The sequence below is a fragment of the Tinamus guttatus genome, unplaced genomic scaffold (genome assembly GCF_059628265.1).
Source record: "Tinamus guttatus ecotype Peru unplaced genomic scaffold, ASM5962826v1 Tinamus_guttatus_pri_ptg000203l, whole genome shotgun sequence".
NCBI classification, from domain to species: domain Eukaryota; kingdom Metazoa; phylum Chordata; class Aves; order Tinamiformes; family Tinamidae; genus Tinamus; species Tinamus guttatus.
This window is the reverse complement of record NW_028288737.1, coordinates 4,153,469-4,168,629: the sequence shown is the minus strand read 5'-3', so window position 1 is coordinate 4,168,629 and position 15,161 is coordinate 4,153,469. Positions and strand designations below refer to the sequence as shown.

At 44.7% G+C, this 15,161-nt stretch overlaps 1 protein-coding gene and 1 pseudogene across 1 annotated transcript in view; one reads left to right on the top strand and one right to left on the bottom strand.

The window, feature by feature from the left end:
- Positions 1-10,484: 10,484 nt before the first annotated feature.
- Positions 10,485-15,161, top strand: part of SMCHD1 (structural maintenance of chromosomes flexible hinge domain containing 1) — a 68,711-nt gene continuing 64,034 nt past the window's right edge. Inside the window, exon 1 of the mRNA XM_088524087.1 lies at positions 10,485-10,691. Coding sequence (XP_088380213.1) covers positions 10,500-10,691 — 192 coding nt within the window. The 5' untranslated portion in view covers positions 10,485-10,499. The remainder of the gene's footprint in view (positions 10,692-15,161) is intronic.
- On the bottom strand, positions 14,130-14,873 carry LOC148594781 (small ribosomal subunit protein RACK1 pseudogene; annotated as a pseudogene).

Here is a 15,161-nt window from a genome sequence, read left to right as displayed (position 1 = left end):
TGAGAACCTCTGAACACAGACTGCATTGTTTTTATTTAACGTTAATTTCTCACAAACTGAATTGTCTTTAATTCTAGACTGTTTTTTTCAGAATGTGTATACAATTTTGTTGTCCTTAATACAATGTGTAGATCTTTGGTTCCAGTATGAGCATTTTGTTTCAGACATATTATGGTAATGATAGCTATAATTAAATTTCTAAGTTTCTATTCTTCAGTTACTCTCCAGAATTTTGACAGCTACAAAAGCTTTCTGACAAGCAGAGAGTAGTTCTACTTTCTTCTTGTTATCCTTTGTAATTTTACTTTTACAAAAATCTCACTTTTTCTTTAACAACCTAATCTTATCAAATCTCAGTTTCTTCACAAGCATCTGCTTTTGTGCTTTCTAACACTTTTACTTACTGTACAGCAATATCCTTAATTAAGCAAAGGTGGGAAACATATACAGAACAATCATCATGTGAGCCCATCCTCTCTAAAAATAACCTTTTTTGGGGGGGGGCGAGGGAGGAAGGCAGGGGGTACCTATGACTGTACATTGTTTCTTTCTCATGCCTATTTGACTCTGTAGCCGACTGTCCTTCTGTGTGTGTTAGTATCTGTAGTTTCTTTGCTATGTGGCATTCCTTCATGTATGGGTGAACATAATATTCTGAAATTAAAACAGTTTGAATAATAAAAGTCCACATTTGAAATGTTAGTAACATGTTTTTATTATTGGGATAAGCTCTCGTCACATATGTCAAAAAAACACCTGACTGACTTCAGAATCGGCTGAGGCTGGTTTGGTAAAATACTATGGGGATTTTTTTGTGTCTTTTTCTGTTAACAATGTGTTGTGTGGGTATGAACTTTTTACAAATACACGAGCATTTCTCAAATCATATAGGCAGGAAAATAAATTAGTCTTAGATTTTTAAAAATATAGACATCAGGGTACCTTTCCTTGGGTGATCATAGGAACCTGATAAGACTTTTTTCTTAACTTGGCAAAATCCATTCAAGTGTTCTTGACTATTCAGATCCTTCTCCCTACCTTTGCCTTAATGTGCAGCACTGCGTGTCTATACAAGTCTAGGATTTAAGCTAGATACTAGCATATAATTCTGTGTTTATTCCTTAGTATTTGTGATATTTTGATCTTTTAAGGGTTTTTTTTTTTTTAATCCTTGCTTTACTTTCTGGGGCAGAATTTATACACACGTATACTTTTTTTTATCTCGTGTCCTATCTCTGGTAGGAGACTAAAATAAAGTGATAACAGCTGAAGACATTCATTCTTTGGCAAGGAAGAGAAATTCCTTACAGAAATGGTGTACAGAAATACGTAAAAGGAAGGCCAGAGTCCTTCATACCACAGGAAGTTAATTCATTCTGTGCAGAGGGAGGGAGATTTTGTGGGCAATCGCAGTGACTTCTTCCTAAGCCTTCTCTAGGTAGTTTGGTATGGAGGAATTTTGAGTACTGCAAAAGTTTCAGAAAAATTAATAGCGTATCACTTTGTTTTACTTTAATCCTGGAAAAGCCAATGTAGTTTTTCAAGTCACTTAATTTTGCTCTTTTGACAGTAGCATAGAATAAGGTCCTGTCTTGCTTTCTTGATACTTGCTTTCCAGATTTGGGGTCAGAAAGAATTCCTGTGTGGCCATCTTTGAGGGTGTTTGTTTGTTTGTTTTGGCTTTTCCTTATAATGGCCCTGTGTGCTGGAGATCTTAGTGGTTTACTGGAGCTTTGCATTTTTACTTGCTTGTAGGAAGATTTTGAGGGTGAGCAGTGGCCTTTGATTTCCAAAACCTTTTCCAGGAACAGAAGGAGCATAGAAGACGAGTCTCATACAGTTCTCTACTTGCTCACTGGATGAGAGACTATTGATCCCCTAGACGCTTCCATATCAGAGAGGCGTCCTCCACCATATATTAGGAGATGGGCAGAGACTGCTGCATGATTCTGAGAAAGCTCTTGAATAACTTTGCAGTTATCTTCTGCAGGCAAAGTGCTCTGCTAGTTCATGGGACTGTGCTGATCGATGCCAATTTGCATCAGTAAGCTCCAAGATCCAACAGAAGAGCAAATATCTGCCATTATTTGATGCCTGCTTTTGACTTACAGGTAGATTAGAAATTTAACCTTAAGGCAACTTCTTCGCAAGGTATGAATGTGAATGAGTTTCTAGACTTGACAAACAGTAGTAGGAGGGGGATAAAAGGAGTTTGTTATCATAGGCCAGGTAATAGTAATGGTGAATACTCTGGGTATTCATACTTCTGTGACAGTGTCATTGCAAAGCAGTCTTTGCTCACATCAAATATTTGAGGAAAATGTGAACAAAACAAGCAGATAGTTAGTGATCTTGCTAACGTTTTGCTTTCACAAAGGTTACATGACCAAGCACAAAAGAAGGAAAGGACAAATCCCAGTCTCAACCTGGCAGAAATCAGCTGCATTAATTCCTGCTATGAAAGCTTCCTGAAATCTCACAGAAAGTTTTGCCTGCTCTAGAAAAGAAATCCAAACGGTATTTTTGGACAAATTACTGAAATTTGCAGATTAATCTTCCTCTCCAAACCCCTTTATGAATCTCATCCAATTCTGAGGTTTTAAAGCATCACCATTTTGGGTAATCTGTAGCACTGAGTGTCTGCTTCGGTGTTCTAGTATTTCTTGCCTGCTCAGAGGAGCACGCGTTCTCTCTTTCCCTTTCCGAATACAGAAGACAAGATATCTCTCTCCCCTCACCTCTACCTTCCTGTAAGAGACTGTTTTGAACTGTCTTTTGTCTTGACATTGTTGCCATAACATTTAGGACTTCTTGACCTAAGCATCCCGTCTATCAGCTTGAGGCGTCTTATCTCCATACAATTAATGACTCTTTGACCTTGGCTCAGGGAAGACTGTGATGTCACCTCCAGGTGTTTCGTCTCCCTACAATTATCTGCTTCTTGAACTTGGCACCCTACCTCTGGGAGGACTGTGAGATTAGCACAAGGCCCAAACAAGGCCCAGCAGTGTCTATGGAGTGGCATTGGAGGAAGAGGAGTACCAGAGCAGGCAGAGAAGGGGGGTGGACTCTGCAAGAACAGGGACATAAAAGGACTCCATATTCCCCCCCCACCCAGGGGGGTGCGTGGTGGCTTCTTCTCAGGTGTGTGCGGTTTCTTTTGAGGTGCACAGCTTCTTACCCGGGACATCGCCTGCATCGAGGCGTGTGGAACATCACCTGCACCGAGGTGCGTGCGGGACATCACCGGCACCGAGGCCTTCGGTGCCTGCACCGAAGCAGAGCCCACGACACCTCGCTGAACTGATGGTGGTGGTCGCTATAACCCTGCTGCATCTCTCTCTCCCGCTTGCTTGCTTATCTTTCTTTCTTTTTTCCTTCTTTTTTTCTGTCCTATCGCGCTTATGAGAATAAAGCTTACAAGGCTGTACGGCATTTGACCTCATTTGTGTCTTAACCTCGCTCTTGGGATCCTATCAAAACCTCCCCCGACACTGAATCGGGACACTCCTCCAAAAATTTTAGTGCCATCCTTCATCAGAAACAATGTAACAGGACCACTTTAAAGACACTGTCACCATTAGTAGTACAGCAGAAGTTCAGTCATTAGACTATGCAGTCCAAGAGTTCTCTGGAAATTATTAAAATATTAATGCTTGAAATCATTAATATTTAATCTACCACACTCTAGAATTCTTTCCAGGCATTCAAAAACTTGTATTTACTCACAGTGCATATGTGTTACATAGTTATATTTGGTTTTTGTTTACTTAATCAAGAATCATTGATGTTTCTTTGTCTCAAATAGGAAGAATGTTTTGCAGGTTTGTTCTAACTCTATTCCCTGAAAAAAAAAAATCATTTTGCAAATGGGAACTGCCTTTGGTATTCACAAAATGCAGTGGATAATTATCAAACTTGTTTATGTCGTGTCCACTTCATTTTGAGCTGCTGTCTTTACTCTCTGGTGGATGTTTAGCAAGAGCTTATTGCTAACTCACTTTTCAACAGCGGTTCCTCAGCATTGCCCTGAAGAGACGCTTAAAGAGGTCCAAAAAAAGTCACCAGATTAAATCCTTCAGATATTCTTCTTAGTCTGGTCTCCTCCTCCCAAATAAAGCTTTGAAAAAAGCACAAAAACTCTTCAATGTAACAATCAGATATGGGATGACTTGTCTTCCAAGATAATCTCTTCCTAATCCAAAATCTAACAATTAATTCTCCTCCAAATGCTTTTTTTCTTTTTTCTTCTTTTGTTTTTCTTTATTTCTTTTTTCTTCTTTTTTTTTTCTTTTTTCTTTTTTTTTTGTATTTTTTTCCTTTTTTTTTTCCTTTCCTTTTCCTTTTTTTTTTTTCTTTTCCATTCTGGATTTCCATTCTATCCATTTAAATAAAAATATTTCTAATCTTGTTAAACTCTTCGTTCTGATAACTTGGACCACGTATTTCACAGTACAATTAGTTTTTTTGGAAGCCTTGCTATCAGTCTTGAATGCATTTAGTGTAACTCCATATCCCTTTTTCTTGCTTAATGAGACACAAAACGGAAGTTACTGATAATCCTTTCTATTTTTACAATTCAACCTATTACATTTTCTCACAAATAAATAATCCCCATTTTATTAGACTCTGCAAGGAGTTATACGCTGTCTGCAGTCCTCCAAGCCATTATTTCAGTTGGATTTTAATGAGAAAGTACAATGCATTTTTTTTTAACCAAGTACACAATGAACATTGAGAACTTAATTGAGTTTCATCTATAAAGCCCAGCTGATACGGTTAATTTGAACCACAGGAGAGTGTATGAATTGTTGCTCCCTATTTTCCATAGTCACTTCCTGTCTTGCCTTCAATTTCCTAAAACAGATTTTCATGTTACTACAATGGTCATTTAAATCAGAAACTTAAGGCTGTCTTCACAGTGCTCTCTGCCCTTGACCAACTCACAGTATCCCAGATTATAATTCAGAAATTTTGTTCCTCTGTTTCATTTATTTATTAGCAACTTGAAAGAAAAAATATTTTCATTGTAATATTCAAGTTAAGGTGGATGTGGAGAAGCGGCTTACCAAAGTGCTAACTAGTATTATTTTCTTTCAAGTTACTAATAAATAAATCAAACAAATACTCACCTTAACTTGAATATTACAATGAAAATAATATTTTTGTTGTTGCTGTTATTTCACAACATTTTATTTCTTACCTAACGGGTTCCTACTAATGTATTTTTTTCATTGGTCCCTGTCAGAGGTCTCCAGATTTCTAAGTACAAGATGTAAGACTCCTCCTTTTATTAGATATAAAACCTTTGCTACCTTAAGGGAAAGTGGCATCCTTTGTTAGACCATTTGGAATTTATTGTTCAGTACTCATAAAGTGTATGTAGGCAACTAATATCCAATAACTTGAATAAACTAATAAGCTAATATCCACTCAATAAACTGGGCCACTGCAGCAGGCCTTACCAGAGGGTTCTGTGCTTTATTCTAGAAGAACACAACAACTCTCATTACATATTTACAAAATATTCACTTTCTAAAATATCCAATGCTGGAAGTTAGTTCATATCTTCACTTAATAAAAAGAAATCAGATGTTTAATTCATTTCTTGAATTAATAATTTAGGTTCTAGATTCAGGCTGCTCATAAATACATACTCTCCAAAAAGTAAATTTCTGAGGCATCACCTGAAACATGAAGCAGCAACAAATCATTAGATACTGTACTGCAACTATTAAGTTTGAAGAACAGTAAAGCTGGACACCTGACTTCAAAATGCAGTAGGTTGATACATGCAATTATCTTTTCTTAAAATCCTTTCGTATACAGATTGTAAAATTGAAAAATGACTACTGATTTAATAGGTAATGGAAAAAAATCAACGTACACCACCAAATTAACAACTTTGTAACTGCAGGCACTTTTTCAGACACTTTGTCAGCTTGCTGACAGGCAAAATAATGAGGACCTAAACTTCAAGCAAAGGAAGTTTCTGCATTTTGTATATAACTATTCTTCCTTCCTTCGGCGTACTTGCTTCGAAGACTTACTTTCCAAAATAATTAATATTCTAAAACAGAATTGTTATCTTATATCTAGAAATTACACTTTACAAGCCTGCTGAGAACTGAAATTCTGTTTAAAGAACTTGAAAAGTAACCAGGTTTGAGGTTCCCTGCCAGTTCTTCAAATCTTCGCTTAGAGTTGATCTGAGTTGCAGATTAGGTATCTGTCTTTTTTTAAAACTTTCAGCAGACCTTTCCTCTATTCACTGGGTAGTGTGCTAGTACACGTTCTCTTTTCTCACAAAACTCTGTAGTCCTGAGATTAATTCACCACGCATTGTCCATGAAAAATTTTTGCATTTTAAATCTTCTTCCTCATTATTTGACTGCATGACAGCAGTACAGGCTGGGGACCGACCTTCTGGAGAGCAGCTCTACGGAGAAAGACCTGGGCGTCGTGGTGGACAACAAGTTGACCATGAGGCAGCAGTGTGCCCTCATGGCCAAGAAGGCCCATGGGATCCTGGGGTGCATTAAGAAGAGCATCTCTAGCAGGTCGAGGGAGGTGATCCTGCCCCTCTACTCAGCCCTGGTGAGGCCACATCTGGAGTACTGTGTCCAGTTCTGGGCTCCACAGTATAAGAGGGATGTGGAGCTGCTGGAGAGAGTCCAGCGCAGGGCTACAAGGATGATCAAGGGCCTGGAACATCTGCCCTATGAGGAGAGGCTGAGGGAGCTGGGCCTGTTCAGCCTGGAGAAGAGAAGGCTGAGAGGGGCCCTGATCAGTGTCTACAGGTACCTCAAGGGAGGCAGTGAGGAGGATGGTGCTGGTCTCTTTTCACCGGTGGCCACCGACAGAACTAGAGGAAATGGCCACAAACTGAAACACCAAAAGTTCCACAGGAACTTAAGGAAAAAATTCTTAACAGTGAGGGTGACAGAGTGCTGGAACAGGCTGCCCAGAGAGGCTGTGGAGTCTCCTTCTCTGGAGATCTTCAAAACCTGCTTGGACGTGGTCCTGGGCCACGTGCTCTAGGTTACCCTGCACGTGCATGCGGGCTGGAATGGATGATTTCTAGAGGTCCCTTCCAACCTTAAGCATTCTGTGATTCTATGATCCTGTGATAGTTAAGCACTTAGCTCCTGCGATTTTTTGTTCATTTCTTAAAGCCTCTCTATGTTATTTAGACCTTCTCTATATGCCTTCACAATCCTCTTCTTCCCAAAGTCCGAATTTAGTTTATCTGAAGCACTTGCACTTTTCCCAGCATCCTTGTTTGCATCTTTTCTAGGTAAGCAGGACAGAGCATGGAGAAGAGCTGTGTTCTCCTAGACAATTTTGTCTTTATATTGTGCTCTTATCCTAAGAGTGTTATACACCCTACCTGGTCCTTGAACATGGTTGAGAATTAGGTCAGTATTTTTCCAAAATCTTTATTATTCACCCATATTTCCAGATGATTCTGAATACACTGAACATGCAGATCAATCAGCATTGGTGATTTCTTCTTCCTTTTCAGGATAGAGTTTTTTTAAAAAATTGCTTCCTATATTCCTGCCATCAAGAGTGCATGTGAACTATCCCCCAGTGCTTTTATAGCTGAAGCCCATGCCATTGGCATTATGTAGTGAGGTTTTTTTTATACTGTTTTCTGTATAATCAGTTCAGAAGAAAATGCATAAAAGACTCCCCTTTGCCTAAAAATACATTAATTTCATGCAATCCTTTAGAGAAACATCACAGGAAGATGAGAAGAAATATCTTTCTTGAAACTACTAATAGGAACAAAGCGAGGTGCTCGAAAGTAATGCTCAGAAATTCAGAAATACAAGAGAACGTACTGAAGGAAGCAGTAAAATTTATCTGTTTTGTTTGTTTGTTTGTTTTTGTGGCGGGGAGAGGGAGTGTTTTAGTTTTGTTTTTTTTTTCCGGAACCCTAATATTTCTTTTTCTTGTGCTAAATTGCCTGAGTTTTGGACGCCTGCTACTCCAACAGGCAGTGTCTGACCTAAGCAGATACTGCAGACACTTAAGTGAGTGAAGTTTCTGTTTCTCCAGGCACCTGCTAGTTCTTTCAGGTTGTTGCAGTCAGGAATGTAAAAGAGGTTTCCAACATATAATTTTTTTTATAGCCTAGCCTCAAAGCCATTCAGCAGGGCTGTGCAGTGGTTGCAAAATGAAAATGAAGAGGTAGGCCTGGCGGTTTTCAGTTTGACATTTTTTCTCAAGTAACAGCAGAAGCAGAATGCCATATATTTAAACTAACGAGGTTAGACTCTCCTTGCAGGACATGTTGCCTTCAGTTCTCTCAGGTAAAGAACAGGGGAGACGGCAACTTAACCCATGTCTGGCAAAAAATGAAATTAATAGTCACTACAGTGGCAATAACAGGGAATTAAAACACACTAAAGAATGCAATCCTTACATTTGGTATCCAAAAAAAAAAAGAAAAAAGAAAGAAAAAAAAAAGGAGTTACGGAATATCCGTATAAATTCAGTTTCCAGATGTTTGTTTTGCGCGGCTGGCGGCTCTGCGGGGCTGCGCACAAACCGTGACGCGCAGAGCACGGCGCAGCGCAGGGGGCGGCGCCGCGGGCCCGGCAGGCGGCGCCGCGGGCCCGGCCCGGCAGGCGGCGCCGCGGGCGCGGGGTTTCGCTTTCCCCGCGCCGGCCGCCGCGAGCAGGGGCGGCAGCTGCAGGGAGCCCCACGGCGCCGGTCGCGCTTGGGGAGTTTCTGTCCCGGGCGGCCCTGCGCAGGGCAGCGCAGCAGGAGGACGCGCGGCGAGGCCGCCCCAGCGCGAGCCCCGCGGCTCCCCCGGCACGCGTGGGGCTGCCCCTCCAAAACTGCCAGGATCGCACTTAATGACGGCCCGAACTACCTCTCTAAACTGCAGATTTGCTCTAATGCAGTGCCACACACAGAGATATTGTTAAGACTTTGCATGCAAAAGACACAAGAACTTCATTATACGTTAACTTCACACTTAAGTTTTAATTGTGAAGTTTTTAATTGTGAAGCATTTTTGGAAATTTTAACTGTTTCTAAGCTCGTCACTATAAAAAACTTTTAAAGCTTGTGCCATTAAAACAAAACCCCATATCTGCATGTGGTCCTGCTCGAGGACTGCACAGCCACTTCTGCTTTATTTACATAGTTCCTCCCACGTCCCTGCACTCAGCAGGAACTTAATCCTGTTTCCCCTGGGGAAAAAACAAAACAAAACAAACAAACAAACAAAAACCTCTCTATGAAGCAATAAAACTGACTTCTGAAACTCTAGAGACTTTTTTTGTTAATGGGAAGTCAATAAAAAGACTATTTATAGATGGGACTCCCAAGGAATCAAATAATAATGTTAGCAAGTAATCACCGTTTTGTAGTATTATGACAGCCAATAAAATGCAAAGAGCGCAGGGAGTGGAGACGCGCTGGCTAACGCGGTTCTCCGGCCTGCGCAAACAACGCGCGTTTCGCGGGAGGCAGGGGCGGCCGCACGGCGAGGATGCGGCCCGCGGAGAGGAGCGGTGCCCGCGGACGCCGCCACGGGAAGGGATGAGAGCAACGGGAGGCGGCAGCGCCGAAAAGCCGGGCTCCTGCCGGCCTCATTTGCGCCTGTCCCTGTAGGTGGCCTCGTGTTCCAGCTGCTCCCTGCCCAGGCCGCAGGACACGGGCACCCGGCATGAGCGCCTGGTGGGACCCGTGCGGAGAAGGACGGCGGGGAATGGGAAAGGGGGCAGCGAGGAGAGAGAGGATAACTGCCAGGTGGGAAAAGTGTTGCAGGAGGAAGGTGGGGAGATAAAAAGAAGGGGGAAAGGTGAAAGGGAGTAGGGGGAAATAGGAGAACCGGGGCAGGGGAAGGGGGAGGGAACGGGAAGAAAAGAAAGAGAAAGAAAAAGGACAAAAAAAAGAAAAGAGGGGGAAAAAGGAAAAGGAAGAGAGAGAGGAAAGAGAGAGGAGAGTAAGAGAGAGGAGAGAAAAAAAGGGAGAGAAGAGTAGAAGAAAACGGGAAGAAAAGAGAAGGAAAGGAGAAGAACGAGGACGAGAAAGATGAGGAAGACGTGGAGGAGGAGGAGGAGGAAGACGAGGAGGAGGAGGAGGAGGAAGCGCGCGCGCAATCTCAGCTACCCCCGAGCTCGGCGCGGCCCTCGCGCGGCCGCCACCATGCGGGGCGGGGCCTGGCGGGGGCGGGGCCTGGCGGGGCGGGGCGGGCGCCCCCTGGCGGCGCGTCCGGCTGGGCCCGCACGGAGCCTCCCGCCGCCGCTGGGGGTGGCAGCGGCCGCCGCCGGGGAGCGGCGGGGGCGGAAGTGGCGCCGCGCGCGGATTCGAGCCGAGTGGCGGCGGTTTCGTTTCCGGGCCGGCGCCGCCTCCCGGCTCCTCCCCGCGCGGAGCAGCGCCAGGTGGGGGAGCTCGCGGGCCAGGCCGCAGCTCCGCTCTTGCCGCCACTGCCGCCGCCATCGCGGCTGGGCGCGCTCTGTCTCGTCCACTTCCCCAACATGGCAGCAGCAGCAGCGGCGGCGGCGAGGGGCGGCCGCGGGGCCCGCAAGCCGGAGCCGCCGGCGCCTCGCGACAGCGGCGACCGCCCCGTCTTCCTCTTCGACCGGCGGCGCGCGCAGGCGGACCCCGACGAGAAGGTGCTCAGCGGCGGCAGGGAGAACTACCGCGCCTTCCGCGCCGCCGTCTGCCAGGTACCGCGCCGGCGGGGGTGCTCCGCGCGCGGGCGCCAACGGCCGACAACGGTCGCCAACGGCCGCGCGCGCGGGCCTCGCGGCGGCTGTTGGATGCATCTCGAGGGGGGCGGCGGGCTCGTGCGGCGGCCCCACGTGCGCGGGGGCCCTGGCGCCACAGCGCGGGCGCCTCCTTCCCCTCGGTGTCCGGCGAAGTTTGTTGTGGGCCGGGCCGGGGCGGAGCGGCCCCGCAGCTGCCGCCGGGGGGCGCCGCGAGCCGCGCGGCGGCCGCTTCGCGGCCCGGCCCGGCCGGCGAGGCCCCGCGGTAGCGACGGGCCCGGCCCCCTCGTGGAGGCCCGCGGCGAAGCGGGCGCCGCGCGGCTCCCCCGCGCGGCCGCCGCGGGAAGCGCCCGACCGCAGCCGGCGTTTCTCGTGCTGCTGCACACGGCGGGGGGCCGCGTTCCCAGCTCTCTCCGCCGCCGCACAAAGCGGGAATTCATCCTTTCTGCAGAAGAGTTCTTGGAGATTTCTCTGTGCATGTTCTCCCTACGTGAGTCCGAGACGGACCTGCGATTCCTGCCTGTCGAATTGCTGTGCCACCCGTTTTCTGTCTCGCTTTCGTTTTCTGAGAGAGTAGCAAGTGCCATAAACACATTAGCTGCCCACGTGCTTTCTTGTATCATGAAGCATGCAGAAAAATCATCTGTAAGCTATGCACTAATTTAATCTGATAAAGCATTCTGTTTTGCTTCCTTCACCCAGTGTAATTTGCTCTTTGCTCTTTAGGCTATGCCTTACTGGAGAAAATTGAGTCGAGATTGTTTTATGTCCATCTGAGCATTTAGTAGAGTGGTTGTGTCTTCTGGTGGAAGCTTTGATTTGTTGATGTTAAAAGGAACACCCATCATATGTGTCTCACTTCTCCCTGCGCTGTTCTCTTGTTTCAGTTTTCAAGAGGGTATATTTATTCAGAGGTGCTGATGTGTGTTATTATTTCATGCGGTAATACTACCCCACTGTCGCCTGGTTGTCAAGGATTGGGTAGTTACTGTGGAGGAAGTCCATAAGTTCAGAAAGAAATGAGTAACTAAATGGGATAAAGAAATCGATGTGGCTTATATGACAACACCCTGAGAAGTTGGGAAGCGAAGTGGATTAATGATGTTCCAAGAACTGACTTAAAAATAGGTGGTCCCTTCGTACATAAAGCATACAATAAGTTATGGCTACCCAAGTTACCACTCATATGTACAGAATCCCGTTTTTTCTCCTCTTTTAACGGAGCATCATTTTAGAGTTCGTATCTCTTATGAGTACATTAAGTAATATTAAACGATTGCTTCCAAGAAGGTAGCAATCTTAATGTTCTCTCTTCCCCATCTCAACTGTATCAGGGGCCTTGTGGAATCACCAGGATACTTCATATTTTCTGTGTTTAGACCAAGCGCGTTGTTGATTCTTAGCCCATCTTGTTTTGGTTAGTTTGTGTAATTAATCGGCTGGGTGGGGTTAACGCTGCTTTGCAACTTGCTGTGGACAAAAGGAGCCTTTCTTGTCCTCGCTCACTGTGTACTGCATGCTCCAGTGACTCCAGTTTCCATGGAACGCCACAGTGTTCAGTGGTTCACAGAGCTTTGATTTATCTGTAGCCTTGTACAGAAATAAATGATTATAATCACAAGTGACACATTGTGGCGACGGACAACTTCTTAGTTTTCTTATTTCGGAAAACGCATCAGCATTGTGGGTTCAGTACTTTGATGTCTTGGGGCCAACCACTCTGATGTGCAACTTTGTCTCTTTAAATACAGGCACAGCAAAGCAGAACTTGTGTTGGATTTGGTGTCCATGAAAACAAAAGTCATGTAGAAGTCCTTACCATGTCAACGTGGGAATCTTTATCAACTACCCTGGTCATTTTGGGGTGTTGAAATCTCAAGGATAATGCGGTTGACAATCAAAAACCTGTGCAACAAGAATCTCAAATGATTGTTCCCTTGGAGAAAGGACTGCTCATAATAGTTTGTCATACTCTTGTTTGCTAAGGGATTTCTGTTTGGGAGTTCAGAGTTGCCTTCATCACAGCTATTTCCGTGTGGTGACTTTACACATTGCAGCTTTCATTGTCTTATGTATGGGAGATGCAGCCCTGAGCACGTGTCAGTGAGGCTGACAGATCGTTAGACATGACCAGCAGTGCCAGTGCATGAAAACTTCCAGGCTTAGGTCCTGGGTGGATTGTGATATCTGATTTGGGGCAAGTAATAGAGGACGTTCTTGTAGGATGTTCTTGTAGGACTTGGCATCTCAGTGTCTGTGAGTGTTTTGCTCTGTGCATGTGTTTCTCCAAGTGTTTTACTCCAAAGTGCAATATTTCTGGAATCTTGGAAGTTGCAACTACTATTTCGAAGAAAAAAAAAAAAAGTTTGGATTCACATGACTGAGGCCAACTTTCCCTGGTTTATGGTGCTGAAAGTTTACTAGCGAAGTGATGAAAGTTCAGAAAGAAAAGTTCAGTTGATTGTCAAAGCAGCTCGAGGCTGCTATGGGAAGAGAGGGAAGAGAGAAGCAAAATGTCACGGTTGCTTCTCTCCTATTAAAGCTATGGGAGGCCAGCTGAGTGCTTGATCAGGCAAATACAGCGTATCTAGAAATGTTGGTTTCCAGGGCTACCCTTGTCAAGTGAGTCCTCCAACCTCAGTACAGGCTCTGCTTTACATTTACTTTGGCTGTTTGTCATGCAGTTGGATTGTTCTACTGTAGCAGCCAAGGTACACATGCATTTTTCAGACTGCCGACTGGGCTGTGGAAGTGATAATGTCCGACAAAGGTGCCAGAAAAGTTATTTCTGCTGGGAAATGGCATTAGAGAACTCCTTTGGATATGTCTGGGCAAGCTGGAATCAAGAGCATGGTCATCTTGAAAAATATTAAGATTAAATCTGACTGTAACACTTGAGGATCCTAAGTTGAAAATAATTGAATTCCTGAAGACATGTTCTTAGGCTGCTGTTTCCTAAGACTTCTTACACTTTCTTTATAGTATGAAGAAAAAGCAAGTATGGAGAGGTGTTGTAAAATAAATTATTTTTCCAGACAAGAGGTTCAGTCACTGAGATCTGGGTTAAGGATCTGATTCATTTCCTCTCAACCTGTTATCATGTAAAATAGTCTGCTTTGTTATTAAAATGTTCTTTATTCGGTTTTGAAACTTTTTGTCACTTCATGAATACTTACTGTCACCTTATGAATTTTGTTGCTGCTCCTAAGTCAATCTATGGCAATATGGCTGGGTGTTGCTTTAGATACAGATAAATTGTATTGAGTGTAAAAATTATTTCAAAAATCTCATAAAGGAAACCTGGGCAATCAGACTTTGTGTGTGTTTTTTTTGTGAACAATCCTAGAACAGAAGGCTCTTAATTATAAATGATCTGCCTGTCCTTGTACAGGAGATGCTTCAGTCCCTTAATGACCGTTGTGGCCCTTTGCTGGTCAATAAGTCTATGTCTTTTAAAAAAAGATAAACACAGAGCGAGTAGTGGTTGGGGCTGAAGCAAAACTTGTTGATAATGCGCCCTCTGTCAAGGGTGTACAAGTGGTCTTTTTCATTCAGGTCCCAAAACGTGCCCAGATGTCCTTGCTGCCATAGGCACCTCTTGAGTCAGATGGTCACTGTGTTAAGTAGCCGGATATGGTTACTCTTCAGTTTGCAGCTAGGCAGGTTCCAAACCTTCACCAGCTCAACCCAGCCACAGGGAAGGTGATGGGATGGCTGTTGCTTGGGGAGAAGTGCACCCAAGGCATTCAATCTATGTGGCTCTTGCTCTGCACCATGTACTAGCAGCCATGCAAGGTTTTCCGGAGCTTGTTAGTCTTGTCCCTGAAGCCCGAGATAGTCTGGCAGTCGTCAGACAGGAAAGCCAAGCTCAGCACTTCTTCAGTGGCCCACAAAGCAGGGGGTGCTGGTGCCTGTGATGAGGTTCCAGAGCTGCAGGGTGCTGTCCTAGAAGTCTCTTGAGAGCAAGCTGCTTATCGGAGGTGACCGCCTTCCTGATGCAGTGTGAGCAGCCACACAGGGCTTGCCACAGGATCCTATAGATGGTCTTATTTCACTCAGCTTCCACATCATGATGGTCTTGTCATGGAAGGCAGGGAAGATGCTACCCAGGAACGGCAGGGTGGTGGCTGCTTTACCAGGCATTGGGCTCTTTCAGGGTGCTGTACAGGGACATCCGCTCTGACGTGGTGGCAGCAGGGCTGGAGGATGAGAGCAAATTCAGGGGAGGCTCTGGCCAGGTCTTGCCAAGCTACATGGAGAGGTAGCAAGCAGAAAGAGTGAAAAGCAACTAAAACAGATGTTTTTAAGCATGCCATCTATTCAGAAAACAACATATATATATATATAAGTTGGAGACACCGTAAGGCACTTCTAAGGTGCAATAGCAACCAGTCACACTGAGTTTTTTTTCAAATAGTATCGTATTGGTAT